Source organism: Clarias gariepinus, chromosome 25 (genome assembly GCF_024256425.1).
Source record: "Clarias gariepinus isolate MV-2021 ecotype Netherlands chromosome 25, CGAR_prim_01v2, whole genome shotgun sequence".
In the NCBI taxonomy this organism is placed as follows: Eukaryota; Metazoa; Chordata; class Actinopteri; order Siluriformes; family Clariidae; genus Clarias; species Clarias gariepinus.
Window position 1 is genome coordinate 23,827,501 of NC_071124.1, and position 22,387 is coordinate 23,849,887.

A 22,387-nucleotide genomic window follows, 5' to 3' on the forward strand; every position below is an offset into this window, starting at 1 on the left:
GCCCTCCAGGCGTCTCACCTTCTCTCAGATCTTCTGCCTTTTGTCATTCGGTTTGTTTTCCACCACACTCAGACACCCTGCTTCTCTTTCACCCCCCCTTGGATATAAGAACCTGGATGGAAGTAGAAGTATTTCTGGAATGCGTTATTGTCCGTGCTTGCCTTCTTTCTTTTAAGTTTGTTGTCTTTGTAGTTCAAGTATAAGGAGGAAGTAGGCCCTGAGTGTGAGTGTGCACCGCACAGGCAGAGCTTGAGAAATTAGCTTGTTTGCCTGCGATTGATTTAATGAAGCCCGGATTCCTTTGTGTGTGCTCGATGGCCGGTGGCAGCAGGGGTAATTGGCTAGAAAGGCTCGCTGCTTCTCTTGTTATTGGGCAACTTCAACACTGCGTGAGGTCACTCGGTCCAGAGCATTCCATTATCTCAGATCCTTCAGAGTGGAGATTTGTAGAGTCTTTCCTCATCAACTTTATGGAGCTGTCTGTTGGTGATTATGTTTGGCTTTGTGGGATTAAAGGGGAGACATTTTGTTTCTTTTTAAACACACCACTGTGTAAGCGATATGAACAAAATATCATATTACGATAAAAGATTATTATGATCATTCTTAATAACATTCCTGCATGAGTGGGTTTGCCTGTTCTCGGCATGCTTGGTGGGGTTTCTCTGGGTACTCCCACAGTCACCCTGTAGTAGTAGAATTACACCCAGAGTAATTCCCTGTAGTGTGTGTGTGTGTGTGTCCCGTAATGGATTGGCTCCTTGTCCAGGGTGTACCCCACCTAGTGCCCCCTAGGATACACTCCCCCAGGCTTCCCAATATTGTTCTCCATATTGTTTAATCAGTTACTGGTTCCTGCCTAGTTTACACGTCTTTTATGAGAAGAGTGCTGCTGTCTTGGGATTAAACCCAAATCGAAGGAAATCTCCTTGCCTGTCTCTGGGAGCTGTCGAATGTTCTGGAAGGTTTCCTCTGAGTCAGTTTGGCGTTGTGCCTCTTAGGCCCCGGCATATAAACAGGTTCCGATTATTTTCCGCTTCCTGTCGTTTTATAGACCTCAGGTGTCGTCGGTAATTCAGGAAGCGTTCCTGCTGCTATTTCAAACTCTTCCGAATGCTTCAGGAAAGGCCAGTCTGATTTATCATGCTAATCACCACATACGTTTGGGATCAGTTCTAATCCCTGTTTTCCCCAAAACAAGTACTAGTCTATGTGAGATTTGATCAAACTTAGGGCTCTAAATACAACAGTGTGGATTTAAACATGAGTTATTTGGATTAACTTGGATTTTATTCAAGCATTTCATTTTTTAAAATAAATAAATATATATTTTTTTTACGTTTAATAAGCATCTTTTCTTTTACCTAAACTTTCATCTATCTTTTTCTTTTATCTCCAGCTCCCAGTCCCACCACTGCCGTCCACTACCTGGCTACCAAATGTGTGGACAACCAGAAGGGACACCATCAGGGCCGCAAGTGGTTCATGCCTTGGGGTCCGAACGAGTGCGACAAGATTCGAGACTTGAGCGAGGCCATGGCCAAGAGGATTGAAGCCAACAACATCGTGTTCTCTGTTCATATCCCCCTGCCCAATAAGGAGATGAGTCCCTGGTTCCAGTTCATGCTCGTCATTCTGCAGTTCGACATTGCCTTCAAAATGCACAACCAGATCGGTAAGTCAGCTGAGTTTAATGTTTAATATGATAATGTAGAATGACCTGGAAGACCGCAACAGAATAGTAGGAATGTGCTGTATTGATCATAATAAGGATTAAAAAAATTAATATCTTACAGCAGAAGTAACTTCCATGCGCTGATCCTTCTTCTCATATAAAAAAGCACCCCTGTTTATACAGTAAAAGTTCACATGGTTCAACGGTGGCTTTGAACTGCAGGACTGTTCAGTGATCATATACAGGGTGAAGTTTCGCAGGTATTTCTCGATTATAGGACGGTTAAATGGGTTGTGTGTAATCCTACAAGATGGATTTTAACCCTTTCTTAACCCATTGATTTTGTAGTATGTACGAGGGGCGTCCATAAAAACAGGACTGTTTATTGGGCAGAATAACAGAACACAGTTTCAAGAGTAAAAACTCCCCTTATTTCTCTATATAGTCTCCTGCTACATTAATACACTTACCCCAGTGTTTGACTAGTGCTTGGACACCATCAATGTAAAAATTTTCTCAATAATCCAGAGCCATGATCGGATTGCCTCCTTCATTCATGTTTGAAACATCGGTCTCCGAAGAACTTCTTCAATGGCTTTTACAAACATGTAGAAATGTCTTGGAGTGAGGTCAGGACTGTACGGGGGATGTGGCAGTAACTCCCAGCCGAATTCCTGTAGTGTGCAGGTGGTGTTGGTGAATGATTGTGCCCACAGTTCCCACAGACAGATGTGTCGTTTCCACATGACGGTGACTGTGCCACATTGTAAAACTGCTGATAGATTGTTACAAAACATGGTGGATAGCTTCGTCATGTCTGATGTCACATTCAAGAGCTCTATTAATAGGTTAAAAAGTGCTTCTTCTGGCATTTTCACCATTTGTAAATTTTCCAAAGAGTAAAAGTACAAACTTTTTAGAAAAGCTCCATACAATTTTTTTTTTTCATGAGAATTATAGTAAAAAAAAAAAAAAAAAAACTTAACATATTGTGACTTTACAATCTTGCTTTGTTGACAACTTTAATGCGCGTTGTGTATGACCAAAGTAATTGTTCAGGGTGTTTCATTGAAGCCTAAATTGCTACGACTCCTTTTTCATTTTCCTGAAGCAGATTGAGTTTCTCACATGCTGAGAGAGGCTTAACAATGATGGATGAACCTCTGTGACTGGGATGTGCTGGTGGCTTAGGGCTTCCTGCTAGGGCTTTACACACACACACACACACATTACACAAATACTGTGGTTCCTCCCTCTGGTTAAATTGCTATTTCATGTCTTTGTTTTTTTATCCTCATATATTAAATGTTGAAAAAGATCGATCAGGACCTTTTTTTTTTTTTGGTTAAAATTTTGTTTCAGTTCAATAAGTTTAAGGAATTTAGCGTTACTTAAAAAACCCTACTGAGATGCTGGTGGTGTTTCATTTCACTGACTGTGATACTGTAGCCGTGTGAGCTGTGTGAGCCCTCCAGCCCGAGTGAGTGTGAAAGGAGGGATTAACAGGATAATACGGCAGATTAATGAAGAGTTTTTGTTGGACTGAAGCACTCTGGGAAAAGGAGTAGCGCTTTTCTTCCTTCTTTATAACCATTGCAGCTTGTGGAGGAAACTGAACTCTGTTCGAAATACAGCGGTACCTCGGCATGTGAATTTAATCCGTTCCGGAGGCGAGTGCTCAAGGCGAAATTTCGTATTACGAAACGCATTTTCCCATAAGAAATTATTTTAATGCCGATAACCCAAAAATATTACTGATATTACCAGTGTGTGTATATATATATATAAAACAAGCGCTGGCGTTCGGTTCGTCTCAGTTCATTCACTTGAATGGAAAAAATGCTTTTCTTCACTAGCTAAACTTGGTTAGCTATTAAAGTCTGCAAAAAAATCATATAACTGATTTAGCTCGGCTATTTAGTGTACTAAATATTGATTAATATGCTACATCCATTTCACACAGATTTTTGATTGAGTGAACAGAAAAAACAAACAGTTATTACTACTAGGCTAGCGTAGCTAAACATACATAAAAACATATAGCTAGTTTTTGAGTAACCGTGTATAAATTGTCATATCCACTGTTTGCCTCAGTGACACCATTTGGATAAAGTGGTTTGTGCATCAGGTGCGCATGTAGCACAAACCTCTCAGAGACACTGACAACCTACAGCTTTCTGAGGCAACATTACTCTGATTTATAAGTGTGGTTAGCATGATGCTAACCTGCTGGCTGTATTACCCCCTCCCCTCCCCTCCCCTCCCCCTCACCCCAGTTAGCCTCTCTAGCCTCTTTACTTCCCACAACAAAACTAAATATGTTAAATGGATGAATTTGTTTGTTAGAGGTTCAACATTATCTGTTTATATTTTTGTTACAATTTGAATAAGAGTGATTTAATTCGTTTTGTTAAATTCTTTCTAAATTAGCACAAATACTTCCCTTGCGAAAATGTAATGTTTGCAGTAAGCTTTTAGCAAACTTGTGGCAAAGAAATTAGCACACAAAATCGGTCTTTTTTTTTACTGTTTAAAAGTCTTGTTTTTAAACGTAATGTTTTTTTTAATGGTTGTTGATTTTCAATTTTGTATTTATTTTTTTTTGATTTAATAGAATAAACAGAAAATCTAAAATGAGACCCATTAAGCCCAAGTTGCATTATAGGGTTTTTTGTATTTTATTTGAAAATGTATTTAATTAAATTTAAAATGGGAAATTATTTAAATCTTCCTAAATATTTATTTAGAATACATGAACTAAAAAAAAATCACTATTCAAAATTAAAATTGTGAGCAAGAAGAAAAATGTAATATGATTTTAAATGCTAACCCGTAAGAAATTTTACCCTCTACTAGGAAAAATTTCTACTGGTTACAAGACCATTGCTATTTCATGTCTTTTTTTTTTATTTTTTATCCTCATATATTAAATGTTGAAAAAGATCGATCAGGACTTAAAAACGGTTTCTAATGGTCTTTGTAGTATAGTGTAGGGAGTATCATATTAAACATCTGCTGAACTTTGGCAGCTACTGTGGTACCAATAAGTATCCTAGTACTCACTGAAGTACGGTGTATTAACCATTGGAGGTTAAAACAACTGCAGAGTTTACTATAGAAATATTACCATTATGGTACCCAAATGTAAAGTCTTTAACATATTTTTGACTGTTCCATAGTGCCATACTACAGTACATGGTAGAACTGTACCGAATAATAGTGTACATTTTTACATAGACCAATAGACCCAGTGTGGTACAATTAACTATGGTAATGTCAAAAATACCTACTGTCAAAGATGTTTAAACTATGGCAAAATGGGAAATTAATTCATTAAAGATAAATGGCAAAAAAATGCTCTACTTTTATTTATTTTTTTATTTTTTCTTTCTTTCTTTCTACTTTTTTGTATTAATTTTTTAAAGTATTAATTAGCTTGATTGGAACAGTAAAAATGTTTCTAGTGAAGTTGTTTTTCTCCCCCCCGCTAATAAAGTAAAAAAATTTTTTAAACGGGGTTCTGAATGTATACTATATATTTCCGATTTTTGGACATTACAAATTTTTTTTTATATATATAATATTTTTTCTTTTCGTGGTAAAAGGTCATTAGTGTGTTGTTGGGTTTCAGTAGAGGAATGTGTGTAGTGAGATCAGAATTTAGGTCAGTGACTTTAGGTCAGAGTAGATTACAGATCCTCGTAGTTGAGTAAGAAGCGAGTTTACATCTCACGCTGAGACTCTGTATCATCGTCTTCCTGAAAGTTCCTCCTCTCCAGATGTTGATGTTTACTGCGGTATTGGTGAGAAGACGTTTGATTGTTTGCCAGCTCGGTTCCGCTGTGATTCAGGGTCTCTGATAGCGAGCGCAATCAGGAAAAGACTTCTTTCCTCATTAGGCTGTGTGTCGGGGCTGATTTGGCTCTGCTAACGAAGGGGAAGTGAACTAATATTATATAGTCACAATGTCTTAGATGTGAGGTTAATTTCGGGGGGAAATCTAATGGCTGGAATCGCTTCAAGGCTTGCTGTTAAAGAAGAATGTTCAACAACGGAGTGGGTCGATGAAGCTGAGCTACTGTGCCCACCCTGAATATTGCTTTTATTCCTTTTAAACCACTGCAATCTGCCAATGGTTACAAATCTGCATTTATTAAAAGAAGGCACGGCAATGTGGAACTTTTACAAAACAAATTGGTTCGTTCGTGTTCTCTATCGCATTATATCAGCTATATACACCACCTCTCTCAACCAGCATCACTTTATTCTTTCCTCTTTTGAAGTTAATAACATGAAACATAAACCAAAAGACTTTATGTACAGTACGGTGATGAGACTCTTAGTAAAACACTTGAACGGTGCAAACGTTTTAAAGAGGGCTGTATGTGTACGAGGTGGCTCGGAGCACGCTGCAGGTTTTTCAGTGAACGTTCAGAGGGTGGAACGCCTTATCCTTGAAAATCGAAAGAGAGACGAATCTGTCTGTGGGAACTGTACACAGTCATTCACCACTTGTACATTACAGGAACTCAGCTGGTAGTTATTGCCACATCCCCTGAACAGTCCTGACCTCGTTCCAAACCATTTCCACATGTTTGGAAAAGCCATTAAAGGAGTTCCTGGGAGGCCAGCGTTTCAGACGTGAATCAGACAGGTAGTCCGATCATGGATCCGGCGTACGGAGAGAACGTCTTTGTTCGATGGTATCTAAGCACTAAATGTCGCATTTAAATGATGTCCTCAATTTAGGCTCAAACTTGGTGTGAAGTTTAAAAATTTTGAATTTTCTACACTGATGAGGTTCAATAAATTCATTTTTGTTTAGTGAATTATTTGTGAGTAATTGTTGTAAATAATCATGATTTTATGGTAAAGCCTTTCTGATTTCACAAATGATTAGATTTCTTAAAAAATAAGGAAATGAGGGATTATCACTTTAAAAGTTTTGCCCGAACACGTGTGTAAAAGTGATGTGTGAGACTTTTTTTTTTTTTTAAACAGTGTCATCAGTTTGCTCTTGTTTAGTCTTCAGTAGAATAATGTTTAACGTAATTGCACAACTGATTCATGACTGGAGTTACTATTCCAAATAAAGTCTATCTTAAGGTGCTCATATGACCCTGACCCACCTCGGGGGTGTAATAAAGCGTTGTAGTTGTGCCCGGAATGCCCCCCTCTCCCCCCGCCTGGTACGGCTCCAGCAATAACACAGCTGTTGAAAGAGATTAGTAGCCAGGGTGATGGGCACTGTGATGGCGAAGAATGTTTGTGTGCTAAGCTGACATTCGAAGGGGTAGGGGTGTGTGTGTGTGAGCCAGGGAGAGAGCGAGAGTGTTGGCTGAAAAGAGTTTGAGAGAGACCGGCGTTTGTAATGTAAGTCGCTCTGGATAAGAGCGTCTGCCAAATGCCTAAATGTAAATGTAAATGTTTGCTAATAATGCTCTCTCCCACTTTTACTCGGCCGTCGAGCTTCAGCTTCCTGATCTATCTTTGATCTCTGATATATATATTTTTTTGTTACACACTTGCACTCGATAAAGCTGAGCTCAGAGGCTGTGTAATTGTCATGTGAGTTTCTAAATAACTACAATGCATGCAAATATGTATACATTGATTGATATGATGGATGTTTATTTTTACGCCTATGAAAGGAGTCTCCAGTGTCAGAGCTTTAACATCTAAAGTCGAGTTTTAATTTAAGGTTTTCAGAGTTGAGGAAAGACTTTACATTTACATTTACATTTAGGCATTTGGCAGACGCTCTTATCCAGAGCGACTTACATTTTTATCTCATTATACATCTGAGCAATTGAGGGTTAAGGGCCTTGCTCAAGGGCCCAACAGTGGCAACTTGGTGGTTGTGAGGTTTGAACCTGGGATCTTCCGAACCGTAGTCCAATGCCTTAACCACTAAGCTACCCCTGGCCAGTCCTTTACAACAGACGAGTTCATACTTTGTGGTTTCTCAGTAATGTAGATATTAAAAGTAGTTATAATAGGAGCAAAAGAGTGTCATATTGTCTTATTATAAAGAAGGAAAATCTTGGAAGATTGCTGTGGTGTGTCGTCAGAAAAACGCCTTCAAGCATTCTGTTTTAGTTAAATAATAGACTTTAAGTTAATCGAATTAATAGTTATATTGTCATCACACCACCCTCTTGTTGATTATTTTTCTATAACACAATGATGCAGATTGGAGTGTTTGTTATTTCATAAGATTCAACAGTACAACAAAGAGAATTTCCTTGCTAGCTTGATGGATAAAGATAAAGAGTTTGACTGTAAAATGGGATAAATTAATTTTTTTTTTTGTGTAGTTACAATCTGGAAAATTGGAATGGGGCAAAAAGAACATTATGAGTTGCGATAGTTGACGACAGAGCCTTGTCATGGAAGTCCATGAGGGCCGGGGAAACCGCAGTGGCAGTAACAAACTGTTAGTTCTTTTTTCTCAGCTTCAGCATCCTCTAAAATTCCATCAGACACATTTGGTTCATTCAGAGTCCGCTTTTTCTCAAAAGTCATAAAGAAAAAAAATTGCCGTTTATTGTATTAAGCAGGTTGTATTTATAAACATTACTTCATACTGTAGCTATTGACTTAGCTATTTAAAACTGGTCACACCAGTAATTAAAGAGGGAATTAAAGCAATTAATTACTAAGTTAACAAAAAAAAAGCAAAGGCTGTAATTAGATAACTGGAACTAAGTCCATATATATATATATATATATATATATATATATATATATATTTTTTTTTTTTTTTTATTTTTTTTTATTATTTCCTCTGGTTTGGTAGCACAGAAGAAAAAAAAAAACCCTCCTGTGTTTTCGTAAAAAAATGAACGTTTATTTGAACAAAGTGCAAGAGTGTGAACTACGAAGTATGTGACATCTCGGTGTATAGACTGGTGTGTATGGAAATAAAATGGTTGTGTTTCTGCCTGTGGAATGATGTTATGTAGACGGACAGGGTCTGTAATGAATGCCTTCTTTCACTGCTCCTTCATTGGCCCTTTTCTATAAACGTCTCAGCTGCACATCGTTCATCAGAGTTTCATTTTAATGGCCAGATATTGGCCAGTACGCTAACTTTGATCTTTGTAATTCACAGCAATTACACTCCATTACATCTGTGTAGTTTGAGCGAATGCTCTTTGAGCTAGTATTCAAACACAGCAGCGTACTGTAGCTTTCTTTGATGATAAGAATTTTAAAGCTAAACAGGTATAATGCTAGTGACTTGGAAAATAATGATACCTTCCGCTCTCCTTACCTACGCTAAATATATCCCTCATAGAGGGGTCATTTGTCTGCTTTATAGACGGATAAATAGAATAACATAATGTGCATAATAAAAAACTTAATGTTTTCCATTATGGATTTAATGCTTCAAATATCTGTTGATGACGACATTGCCTACTGTTACATTTGGTGATGAACACTTGAGGCGGGACTTCTTGTGCAAACAGCAGCGACTGGCCACCAAGCAAATAGATATGTTTTTTTTTCATATATTATATTAATTTTAATTATTAGGCAGAAGTATGAATGAAAATATAAAGATTTCTGAAAATCATGCTGAAAAGAGTGTTTGTGTGTGGGTAGAGGATGGAGCCTTGGTCACCATAGACGTCAGCCTGGCCTACAGAGACGACACAGTGAGTGAGTGGACGGAGATGGCGCACTCTGTGGAGCAACGCAAACTCAGCTGTAACTTCACTACAGCCAAAGTAAACACACAGAGCTGATTTAGTCTCACGCTCGAGCCAACACGTCTCGCGTTTTAGTCACGCACTATCAGAGAGGACAGTCTCATTCCCTGATCATTTCTTCTCCAGATTATAGAGAACGAGGGTCGGCACTACGAATGTGACCTGTTGCCCTTCATGGAGGTCGGGACCGTGTCGCACAAATACTACCTGGTTAACATCAGGCTGCCGGTGTACGAGCGCAAGAAGGTGAACGTGGGAATTGGTGAAATCAAAGACATCCGTCTGGTGGTGAGGATACGATGCATTACGTTACTTTTCTACTGCATATGGTGTCCATACACATGGATCTTTTCATCAACCATTTTGCAAATCAAATCATTTTATATGTATTTATGTGCATTATCTAATCTGCTTTTCTAAACAACTAGGAGTGATTCTATACTATTTCTATATTTTTCTTTAAGGGAATCCATCAGAACGGTGGCTTCACCAAGGTCTGGTTTGCCATGAAGACCTTCCTCACTCCCAGCATCCTCATCATCATGATCTGGTACTGGAGAAGGATTACCTTGATGACGAGACCGCCTGTGCTCCTGGAGAAGTAAGACGCATATCTCCATATCTCTATATCAGTACCCCATCTCCAGTACCCCATCCTCAGTACCCAATCCTCAGTACCCCACCCTCAGTACCCCATCCTCAGTACCTTTTTCACAATATGCCACACTCAGTACCCCATATTTATACCCTCCCTAAGTATCTCTATCACAATACATCACCCTCCATACCTCTGTTGCAAAACCCATCCTCAGTACCTCTATCTTAATGCCACTCTTGCCACCCCACCCAGCACCCTGACCTCAGTACTTCCATCAAAATACCCTACCGTCTGACTATCTCATCCTCAATACTCCACCCTCACTGACTTTAACTTAGTATCCCATCTTCAGTAACCCAAACTCAGCACTCCTCTCTCTTAAAAAAATTATATTAAATAAACATTGTAATGGGTAAGAAGTACAGTAGCTGTTCTATAACAGAAAAAAACACTTCTGTATAATCACCTTTGTGGTGTTAACCCCTTAGAGCGGTGTACGCTTTGCTTTCATGTTTGCACTTCTTCCTCTCCACTTGTCCTCCTCGCTACGCTCCAACACCTTCATATCAGTCTGTCCGTCTGCTGTTCCAACTCGCCCTTGGCCGCCCCGGGAGACACAAAGCTCTCAGGCAGTCATGGTGAGATGGGTTTTTCGTGTTGTTAAAGTTCGAGCAGGCAGGATTCCATGCTTTTCCTCTGGGGTTCGGGATGGAAGGCACGGAGAAGCTTGAGGAAGCGTGACGTCGACTCCCTGCTGGATTTCTTATTGTGGGAACGATGCCAAAATAAAGCCTGAACAGAGAATGTGGGGTGACTCAAACCAGCGCTTTTATCTTTTTACGCTTTTAATTTAGGGCACGCATGTGTGTGACTTTCCATCCTGAGCCTTTATTGATTTATGAACCTCTGAAATGAGGAAGTGCAGAAACGAGAGAGTGGCACTGAATTAAAGGATCAGGGAGGAAAGAATAAAGGTTAATAAAGCTTCATAAAAATAGATGATTATGTAATCTCATTCCTAATTTAACATCTAGCAGCCCATGCCCCCCCCCTTTAGATTGTTAATAATTTATTTATTAACATCTGGTCGGTTTTATTTTTGTGCTGCTGACCCCTTTAGCTTTTCATGATCACTTTTTTTCATTTTAACCAAAACACTGATCTTCTAAAGTGACCCTTACTCTGGCTCATCTTTTACTATTATAAATAAATATTACTATAGTTATTATAAATAAATATTTATTATTTTAACCACATATTTTAATTTCACTTTGCATGAACTAGCGCAATCAGATATGAAATATCTCACAATATTAACCATTCAGTCCTTCAAATTTATTATAATTTATCTGTCAAGTTAATAATCCTTCTCTATTTTTTTATACAAATGGGGGGGCGGGGGGGGTGGAGTGAGGGGAGATCAGTTAAATTTTTTATCAAGATTTTTTGTGTAGCAATTAATCTGAATCCAAAACGTTATTTGTTTAGGATAAAATGCATAAATGTAAAAAATAAGTAGTAGTAATTAAAAATTTAATTATGTTTTCATTTGAGTTGGTGAAATGTTTCCGTTCCTCTATAATCCTGCAGGTGGCGTGCTCTAAGCTATTCACACAGCACAGCATCCTGAGTGGTAGAAGCATAAAAAATTTGTACTGTATAATAAATTAGGATGTTATTATAAAATCGTAATCACAATTACAATTTAATATTGTAATAATAATAATAGTAATAAATATAGTTGCAAGCATCGATGAGCGGGCCCAAGCACCTGTGCCATCACCACCCCGGTGCACCACACAACCTGTCATGTTGTCATTGTGCTGATGTCCTAGTGCTTTGGCCGCAATAATAAAATGCAATACTTAATATTTAATATACTGAAATGGGGAAGTGGTGGCTCAGGTGGCTCGGTGGTGGCTGCTGATTGGACGATTATAGTGTCCATATACTGTAAATCGCGTGCCCCTGAGATGCTGTCCATCAGTCCTAAGCATGAAATGACTGGGCAGGATGGGCATCCGGAGTAAAACCTGTGCCAATTACTTTAATATCTAATAATCTAATGCAGAAACCCTGAGAAAAGTAAACAAGCCTTTCCTATGCCTAATGAGTTTGGATCTTCTTCCTATGCCGAGTAAGTTTCCTCCCACAGCACAACCACATGTTCCGTGTTTCAAAATGCCAGTAGTGAATGAAAGTGTGTGTTTAAGTGTGTGTGAGTGCTTGTGCCCTGCGATGGATTGGCACCCTGTCCAGGGTGTACCCCGCCCAATGCCTGGGAAAGTCTCCAGGCCTCCCGCGGTCCTGTATGGGATAAGTGCTGTAGAGAAAGAATAAAATGATAATTAATATATAATATCATATCTTTCTTTCTTTTTTTTGGTTCTTTTACGTCTTTAGGGTTTTAGGGAGTTTTCCGCTGCACTTAGTGGCAGGACTATGAAAAGCCATGTGTTCTGGGGATATGAATAAACTTCTCTTTATCTCCCACACACACGCACATATATACAACACACACGCACATACACACACTTTATTTCTTACCAGTGTGTGCTTACATGGCTAGAACATTCCCAGCATACCAGTGCAGTGTGGTCCCTCTCTGTTGCCGTAGCAGAGCATGCTGGGATTGTTCAAGCCACAGAGCCGCTGGAATGTGTTTTATGTTTTAGGAGTCAATGTTGCCTCCCCTCCCCCTGTCCTTCACCTCCTGCCTCTGGGTGCGTGCGTGTGTGTGTGTGTGTGTGTGTGTGTGTGTTTGATTGCTTTCAGCCCCTTTTTCAGCAGCTGTAGTTTACCTGTGTTCATAAGGCCGGTAAAATAAACCAGTACAGTAACAATATAATCTGTATAATTATATTAAAACTGGTTCATTACAAAATTGAAGTTAAAAGAATATAGACGACATAATCAAAAGCAGTGATTGTTAATTCTGTGTATCTATTTATATCTATTAAATATATAGAATCATTGCTTTTTTAATATGCTTGACAGTATTTACAGTTAATATATTGCAAAACTTTTTAGTAGTAAAAAATGTTATTAATAATAATAATAATAATTACAGGACTATGTAAATATGTAAGGCAATTTTACTTTAATTTTTGGTATTTAAAACAATGGTGATTAAAATATATACACTTTAAATGCAACTTATCAGTAAATAAATAACAATATATAAATAAATTAAATTAAAAATAAATATTAATAAATATTTTTTAATTATTTATTAATAATACTATTTAAAAAGTTATTTAAGATAAGTAAAATATTAGTTAAATAAAATGGCATTTAATGATTTGTTTATTAGGTTATTTTATATTGTTTGAGTTCTCAATTTAATGCTTAAAATTTTTAGGAAATAACACATTATTAATCGTATTATTCATAATATGGAGTCGGTTTGTCGAATCGTATTATTCATAAGTCGGAGCGGTTTGTTGCTTTTGTTGGGCCCCTAAGCGTGGCCCTTAACCCTGTCTGCTCCAGGGGCCGCTGTGTGATGGCTGACCCTGCGCTCTGACCCTGGCCTACTAGCAAAGCTGGGATACGCGAAAAATAAAGAATTTCACTGTGCAGTGATGTGTGTGTGATAAATAAACGCTGAACATACCGTATTATTGATGATGATGATGATGATGATTATCTATTTGAAGACTAAGGTGATGCATGTTGTCTGTGTACAGGGTGATTTTTGCCCTCGGCATCTCCATGACCTTCATCAACATTCCAGTGGAGTGGTTCTCGCTCGGGTTCGACTGGACCTGGATGCTGCTGTTCGGAGACGTCCGTCAGGGAATCTTCTATGCCATGCTGCTCTCCTTCTGGATCATCTTCTGTGGAGAACATCTTATGGTAAGGGAGAAGCTTCCCGGTCGAGTAGATCCTCCGTGGGTGGCTCAGATGAGCCGTTACTGATCTATAATAGTGTTGTTGGACTAAAATAAAATATCTGTGCTGTGATTTGTGCTGCAGGACCAGACGGAGAGGAACCGCATCTCCATATACTGGAAGCAGGTGGGGCCCATCGCCTTCGGCTCCTTCTGCCTCTTCATCTTCGACATGTGTGAGAGGTGAGACCTCGTGCCAGGTCTTATTTTGTTACATCAAACGCTCTGAGGAAGCCTGATTCACCTGGTAGATATTCTGCAGGAGATGATTTAAACGTTCTTATATAATAAAACTCTTCAGGATGTGATGATGATTGAGTTGTATTCAAATTCCGAATGATCATTTATCTGCTTTATCCTGCCGTCCTGTTGTTGATTTTATTTTCCGTCAGCGGCACAACATCAGTTGTCATGTAAGATGATGATATTTAGGTATTTTAAGAGATTTTAAAGCTCTTCTCTTTTTGTTTTTGTTTTTTTTTAGAGGAGTGCAGCTGACCAACCCCTTCTACAGCATCTGGGCTTCGGATGTTGGCACCGAACTGGCCGTATCCTTTTATTATACACCTCTACTAGGCATTTACAGCACATTTATTATCCATCACCAGGAAGAATTTATGTTGTCTTATAAAATGGCTTTTTTATTATATAGTTATATACTCCAGATTTATTGGCATTCTGTGTCACGTAAAATAATATTTGGGACTAGACTACCAATAATTACGGCAACGTTTAGGATTATATGTATAAAAATCAAACAAACAAACAATATTGGTTAGAATTTACTTTAATTATATTTCTTTGTTTAACCACAAAAACATCCTTAATCATCTTTTTTTATTCATTATTATTAACAGTGTCAATAATTCTATAGCTGGTTGTACAAAAGTTCAATAAATTGTTTATGGCTTATTTTTCTTTTTCCCCAAATATGTCTTTGGTTTTACTTTTTGATAAAAAAAAAAAAAAAAAAACTACCGGTTTTCCCTGACAAAGCCGATTCCAGATGGCGTTCATCATCGTGGCTGGAATATGCGCCTGCCTCTACTTCCTGTTCCTGTGTTTCATGGTGTTCCAGGTGTTCAGAAACATCAGCGGGAAAAGAACGTCCCTGCCTGCCATGACCAAAGCTCGGCGTCTGCATTACGAGGTCTGCTCGCTTCACACACTGTATCCTCGACTACAGATTGCTTCTGTGCTTCGGCATTCAGTAACACCACCTAGCGTACATAGCTAAAGCAAAACATAATGAAACGGAAGATTAATATTTGTGGAATAATTTGTAAAACAAATTTAATTATCCAAACTTGGGCTTTTCGGGACAAATTCAAATGTCTTCAATTTATCTTCCAAACGGTGCACGTGCTGTAATATAACAAGGAAGTGTCAGAAATGTGACATTGAAACTTTGATCTTTTTACATTTTATTTTACTTGGTGATACTGTACCAAATGCGAACTGTTAAATATGATGAAATGTTGCTATTTTTAGTGTAAATATACATTTGATTTTATTAACTATAATTACATTTATAATTAGGGACTTTTGTATCTGTCAGTCTCAGTGAAGGAGGCGGGGCTTCAGTATGTGTCTGTCTTTTGTTCTGTTGAACCCCTGTACAATATCTTCTCACACCAGGTGTAGAAATTACCAAACCAACTACAGTGGAACCTCGAATTACAAGCACAATTCGTTCCGGGAATGGGCTCGTATTCCCAAACACTCATAAACCAAATTAAATTTTCCCATAAGAAATAATGGAAACTTAAATTATTCGTTCTACAGCCCCAAAAAAATAAATACATAAAAATAATTAATACAAAATATTAAGTAAAAATAAAACAAATTAACCTGCACTTTACCTTTCAAAAAAGTAAAAAATAAATCCCGCCCGATAGGCGTTTCCCTTTGTGCACGCAGGCGCTGTGTATGTGTGTGCGTGTGTATGTATGTGTGTGTGTGTGTGTGTGTGTGTGTGTGAGGCTAGAGTAAGTGGAGACTCTTGCTTTTAGCCCCTCCTGTCTTCCACTCCTCATCTTACACATTAAAACTTTCTTCTCTCGTTTAAACACACTCGCACACACATTAACGGAAAGACTGTTGTTCTCCCCTAAATTATTAAAGCTTCTCCGATTCGTTTTAATGTTGCTCGCGACAGCGCAACAGCTCGTTAATTCATGCTCGTGTAATGATGAGATGGACAACCTGGTCGATGCCCGTTCTTTTTTTGCTGCATTGTCAGGTTATAGTACAAACTTTCGGGTGGATCCTGCACTTAAATCTTGCTAAAAAAACTACTGAAGAACAAAAACTAATATCTTTATTAAAAAAACTCTAGGCTCTATATCCTAGCTTAGATCTCGCCTAGATGTTCACACACACCGGACTGCATTACCCACAATGCATCTCCCGCACTGGACTACACTTCCGTAAACAGAGGTCATAAATCAACATCTCTCTCCCCCTACACTGTTTTATCTATAAAAAAAAAAGCAATAAACATCGCTAAAGACACTTGTGTGAGTGCAGACTAACAGAATCACTGCTGTAAAGTAAAACAAAGAAACAAATGACCCAGCAGCTTACCTCTGAAAAGATTTGTGAAGAGTTTCTTCGGATAGCAGAGTGTGTGTCTCTTGCCTTCATTTCTGTGCATTTCATTTTTTTTTTTTTGAATGGGTGGTTTCTCACACAAACACACACACAGCCGGCACAGTGTCTAATTACGATCGCGCACACACACACACACACACACACACACACACACACACACACACCACGATAAGGAAGAAAATAGATTTTTAACCTCTGTATTGAGAATTTCTTTCGCGCGCACACACGTGTGTTATAAGAAACAGTACACGCGCTTCCGAACACAAAATAAAATATGTTTCACACACACACGTAGTCAGTGTTATAGTAAACATAACACGCCTGCACAGATGTTGATTATACCAGTAAGAGACGAGCACTAAGACCCAGCAGGGGAGACGATTCCGCAGTGCAAGAGAGAGAAAAACTGTTGGCTCAGTTGTGATCACGTGATGCTCGGCGTCTAAACAAGAAGCGTATGCGTGAAACATGATACTCGGTGCTCGTAAACCAAGACAATACTCGTTTTTCAAGTTACATTTTTATTTAAAAAATCTTTGTTCGTCTTGCGGAACACTCGTAAACCGCGTTACTCGTAATCCGAGGTTCCACTGTACTAATATTAAACCATTGACTTGTACTGTCTTTTTATTTTTTTTATTTAAATGTGAATAAATATAACAAATAAAAACATTATGAACACTGAAAAATAATATAATAAATAGAAAAAATTCTGAGAAATTATTTATAAGCATTTCACTGCATATCGTACAGTGTTTGACTGGGTATGTGACAAGATTTGAATATAAATATTAAATCTGAGAGATTTTCATAACCATGGAAACCGGGGATGTTAATGGATGTAACAGCATCTTGTTGTCTGATAAATGTAGTGACGGATAAATACACACTAAAATGTTTGGAGAAATAAGAGTAAGACTGATTTACTGACATCATTTACAAATGCATTATGGGTAGTTATGGTTCGATGCTTTACCTGGTTACTGAAGGATTTCCCGAAAACAAATAGGATTTTCTTCCAGAAGCTTTAACGGCATGTGAAGCAATTTCTGGTTTATGATTAAAGCGTTAAGTAAAACATATCTAGAAATGTAGTTTTTGATTATCATTATCTGATTTGCGTTTCCATTCTGCTCCGCTCAGGGTCTCATCTTCCGCTTCAAGTTCCTGATGCTGGTGACGCTGGCGTGTGCGGCCATGACGGTCATCTTCTTCATCATCAGTCAGGTGTGTGGGCGAAGACAGGATCATAAGGATGCATGCCGATGCTCTCATTTTACACCGACAACACTAAACGTGTGTATGTGTGTGTGTGTAGGTGAATGAGGGACACTGGCACTGGGGAGATTACACAGTTCAGATAAACAGTGCCTTCTTCACCGGAATATACGGCATGTGGAACCTGTATGTGTTCGCCCTGATGTTCCTGTACGCACCGTCACACAAACGCTACGGAGACGAGCAGTCCAGCGGTAAGAACCTACATTACACACACGCATTTATATATATTTATCACTGACGGTCTGCTGACTTTTATCTGCTGTCTGTTCTTAATATACTGATGTAAAAAGCAAAGTGAAACACAATCTTAGAAATACTGTTTGATCTTTGAAGTTCCTTAAAGGTTCTTTGGCTTGTTTCTCCAGAGGAACCCTAAAGGTTCTAGTTTGCAAAAACTTTTTAAGAAGAAAACATGTAGGAATGACTTGTTACTAGTGATGGGTCGATCATGCCAGATTGGTTCTTTTTAAACGAGTCTTTAATGTGACTCAGAAGAACGAGGAGTCTCATAGAGTGATTCATTCACTTTATAAGAACTCCGTAGGTTATGTACAGGAAACAGAAACGAGTAGTTTCCCTTGAGTCTTGCGAGGTGATGAGAGGTGAGCTGCGCATTCTGTTTATTATACTATGTCCTTAGCCGCATTGAAATATTTTTATTACTGGAACTGTAGCCAAAATCTGCGTACAGTATGTAGACGTGTTGGGGTCTGTTTATTGAAAATGCAACATTTTGTTAATTTCTGGTTAAAAGAACGAAATGAATTAAAATAACCAAAAAAAAAGGTTTATTCATTTTATTAAACGAGATTCAAAAAACCGAGTCCCCGAAATGATCCAAACTTCCCGTCACTACTTGTAAGTAGAGAGGATCTTCAGTCTCTGTGAAGGAGGCGTGGCTTCTGTCTTTCAGTCAATAAAGGAGGCGTGGGTTCTGTATCTGTCAGTCTCGGTAAAAGAGGCGTGGCCTTTGTATTAGTCAGTCTTGATGAAGGAGGCGTGGCTTCTTTATCTGTCTAAGTAAAGGTGGCATAACTTCTGTAACTCAGTCTTGTTGGAAAAGGTGTGGCTTTCTTATTGGTCAAACTTGATGAAGGAGGTGTGGCTTCTGTATCAGTCAGTCTTGTTTAAGGAGGCGTGGCTTCTGTATCGGTCAGTCTCAATAAAAGTATGTATGTTTATGACGTTCATAGGATAAAAGTAGGGATGTGGTAAACCTGCAACGCTTTGATGTGCTTATCTCAGTGTCAGTGAAGTGTGTGTGTGAGTGTGTGTGGTCAGGGGAAACTGGGCCTCCTTGTCTGAAGTGGATGTAATGGAGAGCAGGCTTCCTTCCAGCACTGCCGTAATGAGAACCATCCATCTCCTGACGTCAAGCCTTTTCTTTCACTTTTTTTTTTTTTTTTTAAAGTTTAGTCCACACTCGGCTCTCTAATACAGCTGAGTAACCTTTCTAACGTTTGTCCCCCTGTCTTTCACCCCCGTGGAATTTCTTTCTCTTTTACGATCTGAATAAAAGCTTTGTTGACCGAAGGAGCTCTGAGTCATTGTGTAAACTCCGTCTCTAATAGCGTGTGTGTGTGTGTGTCTCCTTCCTGGACAAGACGAGGCGTTATTACATTATTTACAACCTGCTGTATAGAAACAGACGCTAAGTCACTATGATGCCATTCAGAGCATTTATACGATGCAGTGTGAGTTGGTTTCAATGTAAATAAATTTTAAAAGATGTAAAATAAAAAATAAAAAATCTGAGAGTCTTTCATAACCATGGATACTGGGATGTGGATGGATGTAACGCCATCTTGTGTTGTCTGATAAATGTAGTGACGGATAAATACACACACAAATGTTTGCAGAAATAAGAGTAAGACTGATTCACTGACATCATTTACAAATGCATTATGGGTAGTTACAGTACATATTTCCCCATCGTGTGTTGAAATTTTCACCTAACTTACTTTTAAAAGGTCATCATCAAGTCTGATCAGTTTGGTTCGATGCTTTACCTTGTAAATGAAGAATGCTCTGCAACCCTTTATTTCCTGGAAACAGAAATAAATAAGATTTTCCTCCAGAAGCTTTAATGACATGTGAAGTTATTCTGTTGTTCTTCTTAATAAAGATGCGATATAAGTAAATAGTCTGAGAACCCACGCACTTCATGGAACCATTGACCGGCCTGTCCAGTGTTTAGAGATAAACTATAAGGCCTCTGCTCTTCTATTTGGTAGAAACATAAACACGGTAATGTTTTTAGCATAACATTAATGACTGAGAAATGTATTTTCAGAATGAAGGTGTGTGAATTAATTCTCTGAAAAGGACAGGTTTTACTTCATTTTATTTTTTAAATTTGGGTGAATTCTGCAAATATAGTTAGCTAGCTAAATACTGTATGTGTGTGTGTGTGTGTGTGTGTGTGTGTGTATATATATATATATATATATATATATATATATATATATATATATATATATATATATAATGTGTGTATGTATGTATATATGTATGTACTGCAGTACCTCGACATACAAATTTAATTAGTTTTTGAGGCGAGTTCTTAAGGTGAAATTTCATATACTGAAACACATTCTTCCATAGGAAATAATGTAAATGCATATAATCCGTTCCAGCCACGCAAAACATTACCGATTTCCAACACTATAATCATATTATTGCATCTAAAAACAATTCAAACCTTTGGAAAGACATGTAAATTGAGTAAAATATTAAATAAATAGACATTAAACCTCACTTAACCCTAATTTATGATTCCTCTTGACACCGGCTTCCTTAAAAACCAAAATAAAAGCAGCTTCCTTTTCTATGGTTCTCCGTCTTTACTAAATCTTACACTAAATGCAAAAAAAATAAAAAGGAAACTTGCTTTCTTGCCTGTCCAAATCAGATCTGTCTCACATCTATGTAAAAATGGGAATTGTGCTGCTTCAGGCTGATAATGTGAATACAGCCCAAAGGACCAAATTGGTAAAGATCCATTAATGATGTAACTCACTAATGATTGGTTCCCCCCCCCCCCCTCATTGTTTGGTCTCCTCATTTGAAAAAATGCTCTTTTTTATGAGCTAGATTTATTAGATTTTTAAAGGAGAAATAAAACTTTGACAAACACATCTGATTTTGGGTCACAGCCCACAGTAAACCAAAGCATGAGCCTTGGACCCACAGACGGCTGAATTTGATGTCTCATGCATGTTTGGGTATTATGCTTATATTTAAGTCTTTTGTCATCTTGGTACAGGAGATCATGGTGGGAACAGTGGAGAGGACATCCAGCTCACCACCACCATCACACACGCTGACGGACCCACTGAAGTGTACAGAATGATGGGAAAGGAGTCGCAGGAGTAGTCGCTCATCTTTCCATCCTTCCTTCCTTGCTCATCTTAGCACACCTCCATTACCACACCTCTTTTATCTCCTCTCCCAGATGTGCGATCCAAACATCTCGTCCTTATCCAAGCGCTCCTGATCTAATGCTGAGGCTTATTCTTGTTCTTGTCCTCTTTATACCTCACCCTTACAGTTCTCCTCATGCAACCCATCATAAGTAGTCTTATCAGTCTCATCTAGTTTCACTTTTAAGAGCAAAATGCTGATTGGAGTGCTGCTGATGTCTTCCGTATTAGATACAGGAATTTATATTTCCCCTGCTAAAATCCTTAATGGTATAACGTGTTCCTGTACATCATTAAATTATACTTAATGGAAACCATTATGAACTTTGTAACATCAATAGAGTTTGTCCAAAATATCACAGTGTATTACTGTATATACCTGATTGTTGCACATGTCGTGTTTTTTTTGTTTGTTTTTTGGACAGTCAAATTCATTCCTAACAAGCCAGCTAACTGGATATCATACTTGTTAAATACTGAGCTAAAATAACAGCAGAAGTGTGACGAGAGAGTACTTAAAAAAAACGACAAAAAAAAAAAACAATAGGTACATTTTATTGCGTTTCCTTTCATTTCTTAACAACTTTAAGGTTGTATATCGCCCCCTTGTGGAATTTCTTTATCCTTTCATCTTTCTAAAGGTCGTAGAACAATCTTCATATAATGAAATTAAATGTGCCTTTTTTTTTAAACAATCCTGAAAAGGGGGGAAAAAATGCTAAGAGGAAGTTGAGCTGCTTTAGCAGAGGAGGGATGTGTGAGATGGGATTTGGCGCCCTCTTGTGAATGGAAGTGGAAGTTACCAAGTTACACTCGATAGCGATCACTCCAATGTGACCATATAAATCAACAAATCCTGCAAAATTTGTAGCCACGTGCAAATTTCTGCGAAAAAGGACATAATCCCACCTAATTGGTGTATAATATTTTGATGTTTGACCTTGAATTTGTCACATTTCATCACGCGGCCTAGTGTGCGCCCGGCGTCTCTTCTCCTCTCCTCCATTCGCCGTGTTCATGACATTACAGTGTTACGTCTCTTCACTCCATCATCTTTTCCCAAATGCTAAGTTCATACCTAGTATGTTATGTTGTAGATATATTTTTTATAAAATGCTTATTTTCAACCGTGTTAGCTGCATCACTGTATAATAAAAATGACTTTTTCAGAAAGGTTGTAGTGTTGTCGT

The 22,387-nt window shown here is 38.2% G+C and overlaps 1 protein-coding gene across 1 annotated transcript in view; it reads left to right on the forward strand.

The window, feature by feature from the left end:
- The window catches only part of LOC128513371 (protein wntless homolog), a 23,212-nt gene extending 842 nt beyond the window's left edge, over nt 1–22,370 (forward strand). Inside the window, exons 2-12 of the mRNA XM_053487118.1 lie at nt 1,400–1,675; nt 9,284–9,408; nt 9,517–9,678; nt 9,855–9,991; nt 13,678–13,846; nt 13,967–14,064; nt 14,366–14,429; nt 14,888–15,031; nt 17,638–17,721; nt 17,813–17,966; nt 21,041–22,370. Of these exons, the coding sequence (XP_053343093.1) occupies nt 1,400–1,675; nt 9,284–9,408; nt 9,517–9,678; nt 9,855–9,991; nt 13,678–13,846; nt 13,967–14,064; nt 14,366–14,429; nt 14,888–15,031; nt 17,638–17,721; nt 17,813–17,966; nt 21,041–21,150 (1,523 nt within the window). The 3' untranslated portion in view covers nt 21,151–22,370. The remainder of the gene's footprint in view (nt 1–1,399; nt 1,676–9,283; nt 9,409–9,516; nt 9,679–9,854; nt 9,992–13,677; nt 13,847–13,966; nt 14,065–14,365; nt 14,430–14,887; nt 15,032–17,637; nt 17,722–17,812; nt 17,967–21,040) is intronic.
- The last annotated feature ends 17 nt before the right edge of the window (nt 22,371–22,387 follow it).